At 31.6% G+C, this 21,686-nt stretch overlaps 1 protein-coding gene across 4 annotated transcripts; it reads right to left on the bottom strand.

Moving 5' to 3' along the window:
• Positions 1-1,181: 1,181 nt before the first annotated feature.
• On the bottom strand, positions 1,182-17,421 carry LOC145329295 (compound eye opsin BCRH2-like). Of its 4 annotated transcripts, none has more exons than XM_080173354.1 (12): positions 17,315-17,421; positions 16,485-16,561; positions 15,483-15,578; positions 14,366-14,443; positions 12,943-13,000; positions 10,438-10,568; positions 6,689-6,814; positions 6,052-6,138; positions 5,528-5,647; positions 4,968-5,094; positions 3,539-3,637; positions 1,182-1,440 (listed from the first exon to the last, which is right to left on the bottom strand). In XM_080173354.1, exons 1-12 carry the CDS (start codon positions 17,370-17,372, stop codon positions 1,382-1,384), a joined length of 1,116 nt encoding a protein of 371 aa, XP_080029480.1. In that variant the 5' UTR covers positions 17,373-17,421; the 3' UTR covers positions 1,182-1,381. The 4 variants fall into 4 exon arrangements, with proteins under 4 accessions (XP_080029480.1, XP_080029479.1, XP_080029482.1 ...); XM_080173353.1 differs by lacking the exon at positions 4,968-5,094 and adding an exon at positions 4,798-4,924; XM_080173356.1 differs by lacking the exons at positions 15,483-15,578; positions 16,485-16,561; positions 17,315-17,421 and adding an exon at positions 15,369-15,429.
• Positions 17,422-21,686: the final 4,265 nt, after the last annotated feature.

Below are 21,686 nucleotides of genomic sequence, written 5' to 3'. Positions count from 1 at the left end.
TTAATTTTTATAACATCTAGTAAAATATTTGAAATACAATAATGACAACATCCAGAAAAAACGAAGCCCACAAAGCCCTAAATTATCAAGGGTTAGCTATTGTAACAATCAATTCTACAAAAAATCACAAAACTTTTTAAAGTATGTAGAAGTATATTTTGTTTTCTCATGAAAGTGAAGAGGGGTGGGTAAAAGGGAAGTGGGTTGTGAGGAAATTTTCCTTTAGAATTTTTTGTCAGTATTTCATTCCCTTTTCTCTGCTAAATTATATAGTAGAAACTCTAAGACATATTTATATCATATCACAATAAAAATCTAATAATCTACTTACAAATTAAGGAACACAGTAATAGTGTCTGACTGATTATAACGTAACAAAAAAAAATAGCCAATGAGAGGCCGTTATTGACCAATGGTAAAATTTATAGTGGCCTCTCATTGGCTAATTTTTTTGTTACGTCATAATCAGTCAGACACTATTACTGTGTTCCAAATTAAGTTGTATTAAAGTTGCGATCAAAACATTTTTTTTAAACAGAACTAATAACCCTAATATTATTGCTACTTCTTAATTAAACAAAACGCCATGAAAATTTCTTCAGGTGTTGATGTACATTGTACATACCTTAAGTGTAGAAAAGCGAAGCATTTGATAAATGATAAATCTAATTATCCTTAAATACAAAGTATATTTCATGATAAAATGTAGTTTTAAATGCCATCCTACAATTTTAAAATATTATTACATATATAATTTTAAATTTTCAAGATTTTTTTGTATAATTACAGAGTTTTTTTTTTTATCATTTATGTATTCTTTTACTATTTGACATTCATGTGTTTCAGAATATTAATTTTGAGTGATCTAAAAAAAAGTGAAACATTTTTTTTTTGCTTTTGAATCCTATAAAATAACATAGGCTAGCCGATGATACCAGGGGTAGCTATTCCAACAATCAATTCTACAGAAAAATCACAGAACCATATAAAGTAAAGTGGAAGTGTATTATGTTTTTTTCATGTAATTGAAGAGGGGTGGGTACGAAAGGGAGGGAAAGGGGAAGGGGGCTGTGGGGAAATTATAATTGTTTGTCAGAATAGCATTCCCTTTTCCCTGGATGGTATTGGGTTTCCATAGCCTTACAATAAAGTCATAAAGGAAATTGGAACACTTGGGAAACCTTAGGCTAGCCCTAGACATTTTAATAACTATAGCTAAATATTTTATGGTAAAACTAACTGTATTCAAATAGACATCATTATAAAAATTTAAGTTTCAAGTCATACTAGTTTAGTGAGAACATTATTTAAAATTTAGTTTACAAAAATGAACATAGTTATAATGGTCAAACTGAAATGTTCAATTTTTTTTTTTACAGATTTAAGCTTTCTCAGTTACTGGAACCATCGCAGTTTCTGTGTCAGATTTAGGTTTATTTTCTGAAAACAATCATATATAAACAAGGATGACAACATCCATAAAAGCGAAGCACTGAAACGGTAGGACAAACGGACATTAACACTTGTATAGTATCTGAACTGAATAATCAGAATATAAAAGTATAAGAGTCGAAGCAAAAGTGTAAGTAAATTTGTTGAAAAACTGCTTGATACAGGATAATGTTTATGGACATACTTACATTTTTAGGACTTGATTATAGAGTTGCTTCGCTTAAAAAATTGTTCTTTGTTGTCCCAGGAACCAATATACCAAAAATCAGATCAAACGGATAATTAGATCACATAAAAATTTGTTGTTAAAAAAGTAGAAAAATCAACATGTTTAAAATGGACGTACGGACATTCTGGTAATGATTATAGAGTTGCTACGCTTTCTAAATCGTACCTAACTACTACAGGAATCATCATGCAAAGTTTGAAATCGATAGGACAATTCTTACATGCCTAAATTAACGAATAAAAGCTATCTATCTCGGACGGACGTACGGACCGACCCTAATTATAGAAAAGCTTCGCTTTTAAAAAGGATAACAACATCCATAAAATTGAAGCTCTGAAACAGTGGGACAAACGAACATAAACACTTATAGAGTGTCAGAACTGGATAATCAGAATATAAATGTATAAAAGTCGAATCAAAACTGTAAGTAAATTTAATGAAAAACTGCTGAAATACAGGATAATGTTTCAGGACATTCTTACATTTTGGCTTATAACCAGGGAGTAAGGGAGGGGACAATGGGCAATTAATTCAATATAAAAGAAAGGGCATGAAAATCCAGTTTAATCCAATAAATTTGTAGGAAATTATAAAGGGATTGTTAATTGAATAATAGATTTCCATAGCGTCATGTAAAGTGAAATCACAACTTATTTTTGATGAAATATATTGAGGTCTTTTGGTGTGATTTTTATATTAAAAGATTATTGGACCTGGCCAGCTGCTATCAAGAATATGACTGCCCCTTTTTATTCTGTTTATTTCTCTTGCCCCCACCTCCCTTCTCCCTTCTCCCCGTCTGCTACATTCCAAACTAACACAACGAGTGTTTATTTCCCTTCCCCCCACTTACCTTATCCCTTCTCCCCGTCTGCAATATTCAAAACATACATAACGAGTAGCGGCATTCTATGCGCAAGTCCCCAAACTCAGTCAGAAACTGCTAAATTCTTGCACATTCCCTTTAAGCCAGTCCCCAAAGTCTAAGACTCCTAAAAATTGAATATTCGATCCATTGTCCCCTCCCTTACTCCCTGGCTTATAACAGTATATACTTATGTATACTTTGTTGTCCTAGGAATCAGTATTTCAAAAATGAAAAATCCAAATGTTTAAAATGAATGTAGAGACATTCTGGTAAAGATAATAAAATTGCTAAGCTTTCTAAATCGTACCTTTCTACTACAGTAATCGCCATGCAAAGTTTAAAATCAATAAGAAAATTCTAAAATGCCTATATTAACAAAAAAAGCTATCCAGTCCGGATGTACGAACCGACCTACCCTAACTATAGAAAAGCTTAGCTTTGAAAAAAATGCATTTGTGAAAAAGTGTGTTTTTAAACGTTTTTTTTGCATAATACCTTTGATTTTCATAATTCTTTTTATATACTTAAATATTCGGTTTGAATGTTTAATTTTCTGCTAAACTTTTGTTGAAAAAAACTATTTAATTTTTAGATATTACTTCTAAGTATGTTTACATCAAGAAAAGCATATCTTTAAAACACACTTCCTCACAAAGCCATTGCATTTTCTTAAGTTTTAGTTTTGATATTTTTATAAACCAACAAGTTTCAAAATATCATCCGGCCAACTAGGTCATCTATTAGACCATAAGAGTTGCTTTGCATGCAGCGGGACAAAGTGTCTAAATAATCAGCCATATGACGTCATAAAATAACGGATATGAGAGGAGAAGTGGGAAAGAAAACCCCTAAAAAAGAGATGGATAATCAATCATTTTTATAACGTCACATGGCTGATTTTTGAGACACTTTGTCTCGCTACCTCTGCATGGAGAAACTATTATCACAAGCCGCGCTATTGGATTTTATCCATAGTGAATTATTTTTACCTTGAATACCAAGGAAGGGCACCTCCACAGCCAATGCTTCTCTGTACTTGGGGTGCGACATGGCATACACAAATGGATTGATCACTGAAGCTGTTTTGGCTGCCAAAAAATAAAATTAGAGTATAGAGTTATAACATAATTTCTTCTGGAAATTTACACAGTTAGACAGAAGGGAATATAGGTTAAGATATGTTTATTCAAACTTGATTTTTCCCCTAATATTTTGAATTTTCAGGCTTAAATGTAATCAGGCAAGAACATCTGAAGTATCATCAATAAAATCAATTCGAACACAGTAATAGTGTCTGACTGATTATGACGTAACAAAAAAAAAACCAATGAGAGGCCGTTATTGACCAATGGTAAAATTTATAGTGGCCTCTCATTGGCTATTTTTTTTGTTAAGTCATAATCAGTGAGACACTATTACTGTGTTCATCAATTCTCATGAAAGTATTTGTTGAAAAAATATGCATTAGGATTAAAATCAATATAGATATAGTATTTGTTCTTCAAATTTTATAATATTGTAATGATATATATATCAATTAATCTACAGGATATAAATAATGGGATTAAAATATATAAGAACTAGCGGCTATGCCCCAAGAGGCCTCTAGTGACAATTTAAATGTTTTATTTTATATATTTCAAATATCTAATATGAGAACTAGTAGGTCTATGTTGTGCTCAAGTCTCTACGTAAAAATATTTTTTTGTGATTTCTCTGGGGAGGGTGGTGGTACCCTCCCACAAAATAGTTATAAATCTTTCAAGGACCTATAAGAAGCTACACTGTAAAGTAGAACCCTATCAGTACAGAGTTTAGAGAGATACTTTGGTATAGACAGACACACACACACAGATACTGTTAATTTATTATAAGGATATATCATACTTACTATATATAAGGATAATATACAGGATAAAAATAATGGGATGGGTAATTATTTGGTAAAGGTTTACAATACTATACCAGAAAATGAAATAAATAATAACTTTAAAGTTATTATTGTTATCTATTTCCATAGCAAAATGGCTGGGAATCCAATTCAGTTGCTGAAGTAAAATTAACTGAAAAGAATTGATTAATTGATTTATAATCTCTGTCAGTGCTGAACAGATTCCTACTTAAAAATGATATAATTCAAAAATATAAAAATAAAGGTAGATAATGGAGGATAATCTAAAATACCTAGGGATGAAGGTCCAATCTGAGATCTAGAACTAGGGTTATAACTTTACTTTTTCTAACTTACCCAAAAATGAGGGAAGCTGAGATACTAAAGGCGTAACCAGCTGCCTGTTACCAAACTGACCAATCATTGTGACAACAGCATATGGGGTCCAAATAGTAAACCATAGCAGAACATTTGTTATGGCAACCTATTACAGTAAGAAATTAATGTTTAAGTTTTTAATAACCTACCTAGGAAAGCAGGTAGTTGAGATACCAATGAAGTAACCAGCTGCCTATTTCCAAATTGTCCAATCATTGTGACCATAGCATATGGTGTCCATATGGTGAACCAGAGTACGACATTTGTTATAGCAACCTAGTATGGATACAAGCACAAGGGTGTCAAGATACAATAAAAAAATAAACATAGGTTTTAATTTATTATCAAATTTTATTCAGGAAATTTTTTTTTTTGGGCGGGGGTGAATTGCCGAAATGTTTTTTTTAAATCTTGGGGTAAAATTTAAATGAAGTGGGGGGGGGGGAAATTAATTACCCTCCAATAATTTTTTTTTGTGCATTCACCCTTTCAACTTTCTTGTCCTTGGACGATCCTGCATAAAAATATCATTTGATTTAATCAATCATTTTTAATTCATTTTGTGTGATAAAATATGACTTTAGATCATTGATACAAGTTGTCACAAATTATTTTTCCCCCAAAAGAAAGTTGATATGAGGACTTTAACTGAAGAGATAATAAAGGTTGTGCAATTTAATCAGCTGTTTTTTTTTATCAAACTTATTACCTTGGCAATCTTAACCTCAGCACTGTCACCCTCCTGATCATTTGATCTGAGAGATTCAACATTCATTTTCTTGGCTTGTTTTTTAAGAGCAGCCTCATGGACTACTACAGCTTTCACAATCTAAACATAAAATAATAAATTTGAAAAGAATAAGAATTCAAAGTGAAAAATATGGTAGCTAAATTTTTCCGTTAAAAATAAAATTTAATGTAATAACAAAATTTTTTTTAGAATAACTATTCTTAAAATTTGAGAGTACCTAGCTTTAAAGGTAGGTAATAAACATAAGGGAAGCACAATAGGTTAAAAAAATTGGGCTGACTTTGAAAAACAATGAAAATTAGATTTTTTTAATGCTATTTATGCTTCTAAAGAACTGTGTTCTTTAATGCCTTGGTATAGATGTAAATAATAAGCATGACTTATTATTTTAAAGTATACGTTGACTTTTGTGAATACTAATTATTCTTCATGTGTTAATTCTATTTGATGTTGAGAAGACCTGTGTCTAACTTATAAAATACCTGGCTATAGAAGTAGATGATGAACAAGAGGGGCACACAATAGTTCACAGTAAAAGCATACATCATAAAGCTCTTGTGATTCCAGTCCTAAAAAAGGATTAGCACATAGTCATACTGAAGGACATTCCTTGTGAAATGTAGGTGTCATTGTACATTGTCGTAGGTACAATCAAAGTTATGGAGTAGCTGTGTTTCCATAACATGCTTAGCAAATACATTATATGAGCGAGGCTGATATGACACTCTACTCTATACTTTTCTGTCCAAACACCCGGGGTATTAGGTGTAATGAGTTGCGCCTGTTTTTGACCAAGGTATTTACTCTAGCTATTAATGTCACGCACCTGACATAGCAGCATTAAAATCCATTTTCAACGTTTTTTTTAGCGGCACAAAGTGTCTCAAAAAGAGATGGATTATTCCTTATTTTACAAGGCTCATTCTTAAAACACTTTGTCAAGCTACCTTCTTTGTTTGTAATGCGGTGTTAACCAAGATTTGAACATATTACCTACACGACGAAAGCAGATGCACTACATGTTTAGCCCCGGTCACGGGTTTCCCTTAACATACAGGAAATTCAACAACTAGAGAACATCGATAGTTATAGAGAAGCTGCCCCGCAATAAACTCTTACATCCTTGAGATAGTCGTAGGTACAGGTAACAAGAACACCCTCTGATGCATAGCCACCCCAACCAAAGAATGGAGGAATTGAAATACAGATAACGTAGGTCCAAATAAATACAAGGATCAGGAAGGCCTGAAAAATAGAAATATTATTAAGTAAAGCTATACAAGAAGTATATCAAAGAAGATAAAGTATTAAATAGAATCCAGGTAGACGATTCTGCCTGGCTAGCCTGAAATAAAATTAAAACTTTTAAAAGTTCCAAAAGTCATTCTGGCTTTTAGTAAAATTGCATGATTTCAGAAATTATCCAGATATATTATTAAAAATAATTCCTTTTTAAATAATTTACTGAAAGCAAGATCGACTGGCATTCGGCCATTCACAATGGATTAAATATTTGGAAAAAAAAATAATGATATTGGCACATTCGATATATATTCTTTTTAAAAAGTATAGTCTCAGTTTTGTCCAAACTGGACGATTCAAGTTGGTTATTTATTGCGCAAGCGCGACTTTTCTTAAATTTTCCAAGAAAAATTTGAGGTTTTCAATTCTATACTTTATCTTATTTTAAGTAGATATATCTATCTAAAAGGATATGTATGTGTATTTTATTAAAATTGAAGCTTTTTTGTTATTGAAGCTGGATGGTTTTTGGAATAAATTTGCAATTTGGGTAATGGGTGATCTTTTGGAAGTCTATAATCAGTTACTTCGGTGTATTTCTTGCAGCTTGGCAATAGTAAGAAAATTTATTTAATAATTGTATTAATTTTCAAACGTTAAATTGCAATGAAAAAAGAGCTTCGCAAATTGCGTTATTGACTTTATTTTTATATAAAAAAAGTAAAAATGAATTTACTTTTAGTAAGGTTTTTTGGTTATCAACTAAATTAAAATATTTTTGTAAGGCTTTATTCTTTGAGTAGAGTAGCTATTCTACAACTACAGAATGTGCATACGTCCGCCCAAATCATGACATGCTATTAAAATGCAGGGATCTAAAGGGATAAGACAATGGTCAACATATTGATGTACATCCCAATGAGCATCCACAAAATTACCCCTTCTGTAGCGTAAAATTATTGGTTAAACGTTTGAACACTCTTTTTAAAAATAAACCAATCTAAAGTACACAAAGTTTTAAAGCGTACGGATCTACCCAAATTATAGAAAAGCTTCGCTTTTAAAAATATACGTACAATTTATTTCATAACATAATTAGCTTATTTTTTTCTGCCCTGCTAATGAACGTGGTTGTGTCAGGACTGAAGCCACTAAATTGCCATAAATTGCAAATTTTAAGAAATATTTCAATGGCTTTACAGAGTAAGTTTTTTTTTTAAATTAATGGAAATTATGTAATAATTCAATTAACATAAGATAAGTAGTAATTTGTTTTGGTCTGAAGCTTAAGATCTCACCACTAAAACGAATAGAGAAGCTCTAGAATCTAGGGGCGCGGCTGCTTGTATATCAATAGAATAGAAATAATCAAAAGTTACTTACACGAGGTATATGTAGAGTAGAATCGCGACAATAGCGATAAAAAAGATCAACTTTAAAATGACTTTTAAAATGAATTTTTAAAGTCATTTCGCACTTTTTAAAAGCGAAGCTTTTCTATAATTAGGGTCGGTCCGTACTTCCGCCCGTCTTGAACGGTTATATCTTTTCGTTAATTCAACCAGGTTAGAGTTGTCCTATCAATTTCAAACTTTGCATGCTGATTCCTATAACAGTTAGGCATGACTTAGAAAGCGCAGCAAATCTCTGTAATAGTAACCAAAAAGGCCGTACGTCCATTTAAAACATGCTGATATTTTACTTTTTTGACGACAAATTTTTGTATTATATGTTAAAGTTATCCGATTCATCCGATTTTTGGAATACTGATTCCTATTATAATATTGTTTTAAGCGAAGCATCTCTATAAACAAGTCCTAAAAATGTAGGTATGTTCTTAAAGTATCTTTTATTTTTAGCAGTTTTCAAACAAATTTACTTACAATTTTGTGTAGATTTATGCATTAATATTCTGCTTATTCAGTTCTGACACTCTAAAAGTGTTATGTTCGTTTGTCCTTCCATTTCAGATCTTCGCTCTTATGGATGTTGTCATCCATATTTATATGTGTACAGTCAACATGACAACAGCGTATCCGCTCTTTCATTAACTAGATTATGTCAATGTATTTAATCAGGGATTTAAAGGGATAAGACGATGGCCGATAAATTGATGTACATCCCCAATGATGATACATAAAATTACCCCGTCTGTAGATGAAAATTAGTGGTTGAAACGTTTGAACTCTCAACTTAATGAATCAACCAACCAACATTCACTAAAGGCTCCAAAGTTGTTAAACCAACGAATAGTAAATCATTATTAGAAAACTTTGTGGACTAGTGTAATAAACAGCCCATTGTCCCCTCTCTCTCTGATAAGTTTGTCCGTATATGTTTGCAGTAGAGATACTCAATATAATTTACAATTGCTTTTTACCATACACTTTTCGTGTAATTTTATTTAATTTTTCATATTTTTTTCCTGCTTCGCTGCTCAGAAAAAAAATTGTTGTACTGAACTGAAGATTTTAAGGACATTTTACAAAATATATACTCATTTTAAACTTTATTTCAATTTGGTAAAAATCCATTAGACATAGACAAAACAATTACATTCCTTATTTTTGTCTATTATTTAACAGCTACCAAAGGCATTAATCAACTCAAAAAAATTTGGGGTTAGAATTCATTTCTTGTCTAATGTCCTAATTATTTATTCTGATGAAAACAGTAATTTTTATTTATGTTTTCATAGTACACAATACACATCTCAAAATCAAGTTTTGAAAACAAACTTTTAAAAATCTCAAACAATTTTATTGTTAGAATTTTCACCCTGTGTTTAAGTAAGAAACCAGAAATATACAGAAAGTTATTTGATATTTTTTAGTCAGTGTTTTTATTCTTAATTCCCATATTTTTCAAATTTTCTGAAAAATCATCATTTAAGTGGCAAAATACGTTAATGCTTTTAAAATGAATTAAATAATTTTTTTAAGATAAAGGGCTCATTAGTTGCTTCATTAACTAGGATGATTACATTAAAAAATTACGAGTAAACCTGCCAAGGCTATTTTACCTATATGCCAGCATTTTAGTTTATGTCGACTTTATGGCATTGAATGGTCGTCAGTAATGTCCAAGGGGAGAGGGGGTTAAGGGGTGACTACCCTCCCGCCCCTAATAAAAAAGCTTGAATGTCCTTGCCTTTACGATGTTTTAATGAAATTCTGACTGCATACTAATCATAAACTATATCAAATATTTAATATCCACTAAAAGCTATCTACTAGTATGCCAGGATAAATAACTATGAAATCTTAATGCTATAACTTTTGAAACATCAAGCAAAATCTTCTGATATAGCATTAAAAATGTTCATAAAGAATAACCTTATAATTGAAATATAAATCATCTACTAAGATCTTTATACTGCCTATAAAAAATGACGTCATGCAATACAAATGACCAATAATAGGTTAATAGTAAGACTAATTACCAATTGAAGGCCAATTTAATTGACCAATAGTAGGCCAATTTAATTGACCAATGGTAACGTAGGACAGTTTAATTAACCAATGGTAGGCCAATTTAATTGACCAATGGTAGGCCAATTTAATTGACCAATGATAGGCCAGTATGACTTCATTTTTTATAGTCCCCATAAAAAGCTTCTCTTTTACCTTTCCCGCATTTATTTTAGCGCCAGAGAATCCTTTAACAATGACATTGTATCTGTCAAATCCAATGACCACCATTGTGACAATAGCGCTGACTCCAAACATGTTGCCCAGTGCTGCGTACAGTTTACATGCTAAAATAAGAGAACTAAATGTATTACGCGGCATTCTTTGGCAGTACTGCGCTTTAAATTCACATTCATATCAAGTCTTGCAAAACTTAACGGTTAAGACAACGGCCAATAAATTGTTGTTGATCTTCAATGAAGATACACAAAATTACCACTTCAGTAGAACAAATTTAGTGGTTGAAACGTTTGAACACTCAACTTAATAGATCAACCAATCAAAATTCACCAAAGTCCAAAAAGTTGTTATATTGTTAAAATAAATACTTAGGTAAAATTTGAAGACTAAGACATAAAATTCCTATTGGTTCCATTAATATGCTGAATAACTAATAAAAATTAAAGTAATATAAATTTAAATATATACGGACGAAATTAAACTGTTTTTAACCTATTTTTAAAACGTATATAAAAAATATACTATGACACCAGTAAAATCAGACTGCAGAGCCTAAATTTGAATTAAATCCCCAATAAACTTTTTTGGGGGGATTTAAATATTAATTTTTACTGTTGCCGTGATCATTTTGATCCGAGCAAAAGGTCTTTTTTTTATTTGGGTAAAATTAGTAGCTTTTAGAGTGTTTTGCCTCATAAATATTGTATTCTGGTATAGAGTAAAATTAGGCCTTATGATTTTACTATAAAAATTCACTAAAAAGTTAATTTTTTATAATATATCAACGAATTAACATTAACATGTTTGTGTTCTCTCACTTATTTTAAAAACATAAAAAATGGCTGTAAAGGGTTAAATGACAACAAATGTTTAGTCAATACAACAAATTTATTTTTGTCACATATACAAATGCGTTATAAAATAAGATTATTCAAACTTATTTTTTAAAAAAATTTTAAAAAGTATGTATCTTTTATGTGTACGGTTTTCATTCTTTTCATTTTAATTAAATAAAAAATATTTAACTACATTGGAAATAAGTCACTTTGTGAAAACACTGTTTTTTTGAATTGTAAAGAATTATATAAAACAAAACTTCTTATTGGTTAGATTTCAGAATTATTTGTTTTATTGTAAATGTTAGATTTTTCAATGAAATTAATTGAAATTGTTTTGGAAAAAAAAATTATTTCCAATGAACAGAGTAATGTTTTTTTTTATTGTATCAATATAAAGTGAATTATATAAAAATGTTCTGTAAGCCACAATATTACCCGAAGTAAAAAAAAGCTTTTGCTTCGGTCAAAATGATTACAGCAACACTAAAAATTTATTTTTAAATCCCCCAAAAAAAGTTTACTGGGGACTTAATTCAAATTTGGGCTCTGCAGTCTGATTCTATAGGTGTCCTAGTATATTTTTGACCCCCCATTCAAAAATAGGTTAAAAACAGTTTAAACAATCTTCATGCATATATTCAATTGGGCCTGATTGCTCCTAAAGTAATAAAGTACAAGCCCTGATTATCTAGCCGTGCACGGCTAGAATCAAGTTCGGGCTTGCCTTATAGAATAGCTATGCAAAATAAGGACAAACTCTCATACAAAGAAAAGTAGGTTATATTATTAGGAATTAAACCCTGTCAAATCTATTGGCGAAGGTAAAGGGTTAAAGTCGACTAAATGGCTCTATAAACATGGATTACAACATCCATAAAAGCGAAGCTCTGAAACGGTAGGACAAACGAACATTAACAGTATCAGAACTTAATAAGCAGAATGTTATTGTAAGTCTAAACAAAATTGGGAGTAAAGTTGTCGCAAAACTGCATAAAAAAAGGAATCTGTTTAAGGACATACTTATAACACTACACCTTGAAGTAATAGGAATCAGTATTTCAAATATTAGATTAATAGGATAATTATAACACACAAAAAATGTTGAAAAGGTTGAAAATCAAAATGTTGTAAATAGACGAACGGACTTTCTGGTACCAATTTTAAAGTTGCTACGCTTTCTAAATCATACCTTACTACTACAGGAATCACCATACAAAGTTTGAAATCGATAGGACAATTCTAACATGCATAAATTAACGATAAAAGCTATCCATTCCAGACGAATGTACGGACCGACCCTAATTGTAGAAAAGCTTCGCCATAGTTTCTTAGTGTTTGAACCTAAGTAGTCTCAATACATCCTTATACTAAAGTAACAGGATGTCTGTCTGTGTGTTTTTGTGTTTGTTTGTTACGAAGGATCTCGCTAACCGCTGAACCGATCGGGTTCTCCTTAACAGGGAAAGTTTATAACTATTTTTTCTTTTAAAATCTAAAATAAGAAATTGGGTTATCAAATTCGACTTCCCCCCCCCCCCCACAAGTGCCTCTAGCGGCCTCTAGGGGCGTAGCCGCTAGTACTTGATATAAGAACGACAAGGTAGAAAAGCTGCTCTATAAACAAAGCTAAAATGTTTCTCACCAAATGCTCCATAGGGCCAAACAGGACTCATAAAGATACCAATACCAACAGGAAATCCCTAAAAAATATAAAATGCATATGAATCTAATGTTGATACCGAATTAATACCTCAGTAAGTCCCAAGGCCCCAACCTTCCACCTATTGTAGACAACCAAGCATTTGATAAATGCACTGTCTTTGTCTACAAGTCCTAACTTTCATGGTAATAGGTCGAGCCTGTTTTGAGCTAAGGCATTCCCACAACTTTAAACGTCTTTATTATGAGAAAAAATTTATGTAATAAATGATTTAAACAAATATTCACATATTTTTATGCGCATAATTTTCTTGCTAAAGAACGTGTACTAATTTTTGTGATTTTTAACCCATTCGGGACGAGCATCCAAAGTTCAAAGTTTTTATTCACCGTGCTTCACAAGTAAGGTGTCAAATTAAAGATCTTACTATTTTTCTTCATATAAGCAATTTTCTTCTTTTTTTTTGTTGCGTTTTAGTATCTTAAACCCAACTAAATTCTAAAAAAAACTTGAACACAGTTATAGTGTCTGACTGATCATGACGTAACAAAAAAAAAATAGCCAATGAGACCAATTAGTTATTGACCAATGGTAAAATTTATGGTGGCCTGTCATTAGCTAATTTTTTTTGTTACGTCATAATCAGTCAGACACTATTACTGTGTTCAAAAACTTAGATTACTTCAAAAATAAGAGGTCTACAAAAAACCGATTGCATATCTAAATTCTATGGATCATCACCGACTAGCTACTTCAACAAAAATCACAAAAGTTCAGACACGTTCTTAATAATAGCAGTTTGCTCTGAACATCATCTGGATTAATATTAGCACGTAAAATAAAAGTTTGATAGTTATAATCTTTTGAGAAAACTTTACAAACCTGAAAGTTTTAGTTAAAATTAGGTTTGTAAATTTATTTTATAGGTCTAACATTTATTTATAAAACGAAGAATAAGAAGCTTTACAAAGTGTCTAAAAAAACAGCCATGTGACGTCATAAAAATGAGGGAAGAGAGAAGAAGTAGGATAGAAAACCCGTAAAAAAGTATTGGATAATACCTCATTTTTATAACGTCACATCTATCTATTTATCTATCTATATATCTATCTATCTAACCTGAGTTAGCATCATAGCAAAGTCAGAGAAAGCCAGGTTGACAATAAACATGTTGGTTGGGGTTCTATCTATCTATCTATCTATCTATCTATCTATCTATCTATTTATCTATCTATCTATCTATCTATCTATCTTTCTAACCTGAGTTAGCATCATAGCAAAGTCAGAGAAAGCCAGGTTGACAATAAACATGTTGGTTGGGGTTCTATCTATCTATCTATCTATCTATCTATCTATCTATCTATTTATCTATCTATCTATCTATCTATCTATCTATCTTTCTAACCTGAGTTAGCATCATAGCAAAGTCAGAGAAAGCCAGGTTGACAATAAACATGTTGGTTGGGGATCGAAGCTTTTTACACTGAAACAACACATGAAACATTCATAATATAAATTAATTTGAGAAAAAAAATCACGAAATTTTTACGTAATTTTCAGCTGTCTTTGGGGGGGGGGGGGGATAACACATAGTAGAATTGACGTCCTTTTTATTTGCACACCAAATATTTTTTTAGATTTATTTCGCTTGTTGACCATACCTTATTCCTGATACAGATGTACATAAACAAAAAAGTAAAGTAATGTTCAATTGTTGCAAATAATATAAATATTAATGAAGAATGAATATAAAATACGTGGATTTTGTGAGAGATTCTCGTATGATAAAATGTTTCTCCTAGCTAGATAATATAATGATACACCTCACCCCCCACCACCTACTAACCCTATTATTTTAATCAATCCCCCCTACTGACAATGGAGGAACGTATTAACCAATACCTGAGGACTATATTGGCAATTTCAATTTAAAATCCAAAAATGAAAGAGAACCATATTTTATTCTTTATTAGTGTCTTTAGAATTACCAAACCTTTATATGTACTGTATAGTTATACTGTTAAGATCCTTCACGCCTATATCTAATAATCTCGTATGCATATACCTTAATTTTTAGCCAGCTGGGAGTATCACATAATTAGAGTACTTAAAATTCTGGTGCAACATCCATATAATTATATATCGATTACCTTGATTAAGATATACATGACGAGACCAAATACAAAGAGAGCTGTAAGAAACAGGTAGCAGATAGATAGATAGATAGATAGATAGATAGATAGAGAGATAGATAGATAGATAGATAGATAGATAGATAGATAGATAGATAGATAGATAGATAGATAGATAGATAGATAGATAGATAGATAGAGAGATAGAGAGATAGTTAGATAGATAGATAGAGAGATAGTTAGATAGATAGATAGAGAGATAGATAGATAGATTACCTTAAGAAAGATATACATGACGAGACCATTACCAAAGACACTTAGTGCTGGAAGAAACAGGTAGCAGATAGTTAGATAGATAGAGAGAGATAGATAGCTGGATAGATAGATTACCTTGAGAAATATATACATGACGAGACCATTACCAAAGACACTGAGAGCTGTGAGAAACAGGTAACAGATTCCACCCAAATGAGCCACAAAAGGATGCTAATTAAAAGTTTAAAAATGTAAAGTGCCTATATGGCCAATTAAAATGTATACTGGCCTGCCATTGGTAATTATGTCTGTGTATAGGCCTATCATTGGTCATTTGTATTAAATGATGTCATTTTTTAATGGGACTGTAAAAATCTTCAAAAATTTACATTTAATTCTATATTAATTTTCCACTTATTAGAAAGATTAGTTTATTGTAATTGTCTTAGTAACAGGATGTCTATCTTTATGTGTGTGTGTGTGTCAGACTGGATGAACTGATATGGTTCTCCTTTACAGTGAAGCTTCTTACATTTTCAGGAAAGATTTTTAACTAATTTGGGAGAGAGTAAATCCCACCACTAAAGAGAAATCGCCTCTTGAACCCCCCCCCCCCCCCGCCTTAAATCTTTTTTCCTTTCAAACTAAAAGAAAAATGTGAGGTATACTTTTAGCACATTTAGGGGCGAAGCCGCTATTGGCGTATTAAAAAGACAACTATTAAAGGATCAATGTCAAAATCTTAGATCTGCTAGTATTTCAATATAACAAAATAGTTCATTTCTAAATTTTCCCTTGTTATTTGGTTATTTTGGAGTACTTGAATGTTTGAATTTTTAATTTTATAAATTTAATATTTGGCTCAATATTTATGAAGTATCTGAAGACATGATAATATGATTTTCCAGTATGGCATCGAGACCGATTATTATCCGCTGGATTAGAACCAGTGCTCAGCCATACTGAAAAATCATGTAAAATATAGTATTATAGACAGCTTTCTATGAATAGTAAAATAAAGATTGTAAAATTAATACCAGTTTTATTGGCCCGGTCCTTCGGTCTCTTTGGGCTAACAAAGCTAGTTTTAATATCCGTGGAAAGCTACCTATAATACGATGCGATAAATAACTTTACCTGGGGTGGGAATTGTCCCCAGTGAGGGTCGATCACCTCCATAAGATCCTCGGGGACCCCATCAAGCAAGGATGCCCCTGAAATGTGATAATATTTTATCAGAGGTTTGTAAAAAAGGGTCATATCCACCCTCAAGGCAAAATTAAGGTTGGTGGGACATTTTTCTACTTTTCATTATACAGGGAAGTGGATACCTAGGAGGGTGTATTAAACCCCCTGGCAATACAATTTATTCACCCTCGATTTTGGTTTAAACGGGGTGTAAAAATGTAGTAAGATTTTTTAGAAATTGATTACATTAGATTAAAACTAGTCTTGTTAGCCCAGAGATGGGTTTTTGAAAGATGAAAGCCGCGTTTTTTTAATTTGCGAAATTTAAACAGAGTATACAACTATTTATTTAATTATTTCGCTTTTGTTTATACGGCCTTCGTAGAAGAAAAACAAATTATCTTCAATCCATTTTTGCTGCATATTAATTAATGCATCTTTTTAGAGCTGTATTAGACATAATACAAATGGCTAAAATAATAATTTTAAAATTTTGAATTCTTAAGTTGTATACTCTGTTGAAATTCTATTGTCTTTGTTCAATCAATCAATGTCTAAAATATTCGAAAAAACGCGGCATTCATCTTTTAAAAACCCATTTCTGAGATGCTGAAGGCACGGGCTGACAAAACTGGTTTTAATATTATGAATTTACATTTTTATATTCGTAGAAAACTCGATGTAATTAAATGCAATGAATGATTTTTCAGTATGGATTAGAACCGGTTCTAATCCAGTGGATGTTAATCCGTTTCGAAGCCATACTGGAAAATCTTTACCTTTTTTATAGACCATGTTGTAATGTCTATCAAGATAGAAAGATTCCTCCATAGACATTTTTAAACTAAAATATTAGTCAAAGGAAATAATAGGTTTTTACAATATTTGGTAAAATTGTGATCAAGCTTCCAGTCAATTGCGCTTATTAAGTCTAACTGTTATTAATCTTGACCAAACGCATAGTATAATTAAACGCTTATTTTAAAAACAGTTTGACCTATTAAGCGCGTTTGACTGGAATCTTACTCACAACTTTACTTAATTTTGGAAGAGCTACTATTCCCTTTATCTATTATACAAAGTAGAACAATGTCTGTCTGTCTGATTGTTTGTTTGTACCGTAGGATCCCGCTAACCGCTGAACAAAAATTATTAAGTAGCAACTCTACTTTTAGTGAATTCTGCAACGTTATTGTCAAAACTGAAAATAGAATATTATTTCTGCGACTTAAATAACATAAAATGTCTCTCTTGTCCTTAGATAGAAAAAGATCTACATATCTTTAGATTTGATTTATTTGACAGGGGTAAATATGTTTAATGATATTGATTTATTTTTGTTTATATTATGGTTGGGCCGGATACTTTTTTGGCCGGATACCGGATATCCGGCTGATTTCTAATGCCGGATATCCGGTTTCGGCCGGATATCTGGCCAACGTTCTATATCCGGCAAATTACCGGATAACCGGATATCCGGCGTAAAAAATCAGCCGGATATCCAGTGAACGGATAGTTTAAATATCCGGTATTTTTAATATCTTCGCAAAATAACCTAAAACCTTGCAATGTCTGAAACTAAATATCTCTTTTCATCCTTAATAAATATAAATGATATCTGTCTATCTATATGTCTGTAGCAAAAGATCTTGCTAACCTCTGAACCGGTAAGCTTTTCAAAGGTTCCAGGTAAGGTTAATCAATATGGGAGGGAGGGTGAACTTCTCCCCTCCCAAGCCTCTAAAAAATTACCCCCGCCTTTTTTTTGTTAAATTTTAAAGCGAAAATTTAAATTAAGGGCCTCTAGCGGCGCAGCCACTTTTAATTTGAAGAAGATGCTTCTAGGGGCGCAGCCACCAGTAATTTTTAATGCAACTATTTACCCCTTCGCATAAATAGATTGTATTATTTAGATGAGATTCAAAGTAAATTGATATACAGAATAACTTTAAATGTTAACCATATTTCTAGGGTTTCTCATAATAAAGCTTTTCTACAATAAGGGCAGGTCATTAAATTTGATTATAACGGATTATTGCATTCTAAAATATAGACCCTATCAGCTTATACCAATAGTAAAATTAATTGGAAAACAAATTACAAAACCTATACGTTATTTAATGTATCGTTAGGGAGCAACACTTTGTAGAATGGACGACATTTCTATCAGTCCCCAAATATTATTTTAGATTTATTTCGCTTGTTGGCTACATCTTTTTCCTGGGACACTGAATAGATTTATCAAATTCAAATTAGAATGAAGATTCATTGAAAATTAAGTACTTCTACTTTATAAAAAAAACCTCGGGGCCATCAAAACTAATACTATTAGTTATCTAACTATTTTTTATTTTATTATCTGAGGAAAACTAATTGATAAATTAATTTCTAAATTAACTAATTTGTTGTTTACAGCTGAATTCAATGTCATAATAGTGTAGAAATGAAATATAAGGGTTGAGTAAAAAGTAGTCCATTTATATTTGTATGTTTCAATTTCTATGTTATAAAGATTCGCTTTCTTAGATGCTGTCATTCTTGTTATGTTATTCGCTAGGGAGGAAAAATACAATCAGATTTGTAGAAGATTAAAATGATATTACAATAAGTGATTCCAGAAAACTTAGTACATTTTATGCACTAGGTTATCTAATTCAATTGATTATTAATGCATAAAGATTTTTGATGTATTTCTATACAATTGCTTACTAAATAATCGTATAAATTCAGATTGCTCAAAGTGAATCCTTGAGCAATAACGAACTTCCGACGTTATTAGGAGGGTCAATTTGACTGTTCATTGACCGATTTTTGACTGATTTTCTAAAGAATGATCTGACAAATATGACTAGAAATAAAATTTGGTTATATTAGCTTCAAAATTGGCCGTTCTACAGTTGTTTTAATATTTAGCAGCTAGCCGCTAAAAAATGGCTAGGAAGCAGTCTGACCGTTATGACTAAAAAGAGTAATTTTCTCTAAAAATGCACATGTACCACTAGTCCATCTTAAGCGACAGACAACAAAAAATTTAACTACTTAATTTTGTTGCAACTAAAACCTTGGAACTAACCAACCTTTATTTCTTATAGGTCACATGATGCGCTGATTGACAGTAAAGGCGTGAGTAAAGATATAGGGTGCCCTACATTTGTACATTAATGAAAACCAGTAGATCTAAAATGTACGTTGGTTTTTGAAAAAGAACACGGGCACATAACCCAGGGTTCTAAAGGGGTAAGACGATGGCCGATAAACTGATGTACATCCCCAATGATGAAACACAAATTTACTCCTTCTGTAGATTGAAATTAGTGGTTGAAACATTTAAACACTCAACTTAATAAACCAACCAAGCAAACTTCAGTTAAAGTCCCCAAAGTTGTTAAGCAAACAAATAAGAACTTTGGGGACTAGTGTAATAAACAGCAAATTGTTCCTTTTCTCTCTGCAAATAACCACTAAGTAAACCTTTTACAAACAAGGATGACAACATCCATAAAAGCGGAGCACTGAAACGGTAGGACAAACGGACATAAACACTTGTAAAGTTTCACAACTTAATAAACAGAATATAAAAGTAAAAAATCAAAACAAAATTGTAAGTAAATTTGTTTAAAAACTTCCTAAATAGAAGATATTGTTTATAGACAATGACAAACGTACATTTTTAGGACTAGCTTACAGAGTTGCTTTGCTTATAATATTGTACTTTGTTGTCCCAGGAATCAATATACCAAAAATTACTACTATGTACTATGCCTAAGTGATTCAAGAATGCATTTGTCCTTGTAGATTAATATTTTGTATGTTATTTTTTATGAAAATTTGCATTAAAAGAAAAGACTCGCAAAAACAAATATGTAGATTTTTAATCATAACATAGTATTTTCTACCAGTAAGGGAGGGGACATTGGGCTGTTTATTACACTAGTCCTCAAAGTTTTATAATAATGATTAATTATATGTTGGCCTACCAACATTGGGTTTATGGATGTTGTCATCCTTGTTTATTTAAGACTATTGCTGAGTTAGAATTTTTCAATCAATTATTTTAATCTACAAAGGGGGAAAATTGTTTATCAATAGAGGATGTATATCAATTTATTGTCCATTGTCTTTACGATGAATTTGCTTCAAAATTTTATTATTATATGTGATCGTTATAGGAATCCTTATCAAATTTACGTTAAAAAGACATACATAGTGAGTGTAATAGATTGTCGTTTAAATTATAAGACCTAAAAAAAGGGTAAAGTCCCTTTCGTGGCAACGTCTCGTAAGGGGCGTTTCGTCGCATTTTCACAGTAGCTTTTATAGGTTATTTTAGGTTAGGTTAAGTTAGGTTAGTGCATTGCCCCGCAGGATTAGAGCCCCCAGCAGGGGCTAGAAATACGGAAAAAGCTACTGTGAAAATACGACAAAACGCTCCCTAAGAGGCGTTGCCACGAAAGGGACTATACCCTTAAAAAAGTTTTTGGAAAAAATGCTAGCAATGTACTCTAATTTCTTTAAAGCAATGTTATCAATATATCTGATCGTTATAGGAATCTTTATCAAATGTATCAAAAGGGACTATGTCGCTAAAAAAGTTTATGGAAAAAAGCTAGAAATGTAATACACAAATATCTTTGAAAGTATTATTAAAATTTTTAAAATATGACATTTGCAAATATCTATTAGTCCAAAACATCTAAATATTTAAACAAGTATATTAACCATTTATGTTTGGATAAGCTCAGTTCAAATAACTATTGAACCCAAAAGAACATTAGGTACTAAAATGAATATTTGCAAAATTTATGGTGCTTTCGCACAAAGAACCTTGTTCCGAACTGATACCCTTACCCCCTTGGTCTCTAAATTTTACAGAAAATTTTTATGACGTCTCATTGATGATTTTTGAGACACTTTGTCCAGCTACAAATAATCACTTAAATAGCGGAGAACCATAAGTGGATCCGGATCTGGCTACGGCTCCGGCCAAATATGATGGATCTGGGCGATCCAGCTCCAACTTCACAATACAGGTAAAAATGTATAATTCGGGTACAATTCCACGTTCACCGCCCTCGCTTTTGGAAACTGTGTAATCTATAATACAAAGTAGAACGATGTCTGTCTGTCTTTTTGTTTGTTTGTAACGAATGA

The sequence above is a fragment of the Acartia tonsa genome, chromosome 10 (assembly GCF_053477335.1).
Source record: "Acartia tonsa isolate MP-2025a chromosome 10, ASM5347733v1, whole genome shotgun sequence".
NCBI classification, from domain to species: domain Eukaryota; kingdom Metazoa; phylum Arthropoda; class Copepoda; order Calanoida; family Acartiidae; genus Acartia; species Acartia tonsa.
The sequence above is the reverse complement of the archived record's forward strand: the minus strand, read 5'-3'. Positions and strand labels throughout refer to the sequence as shown.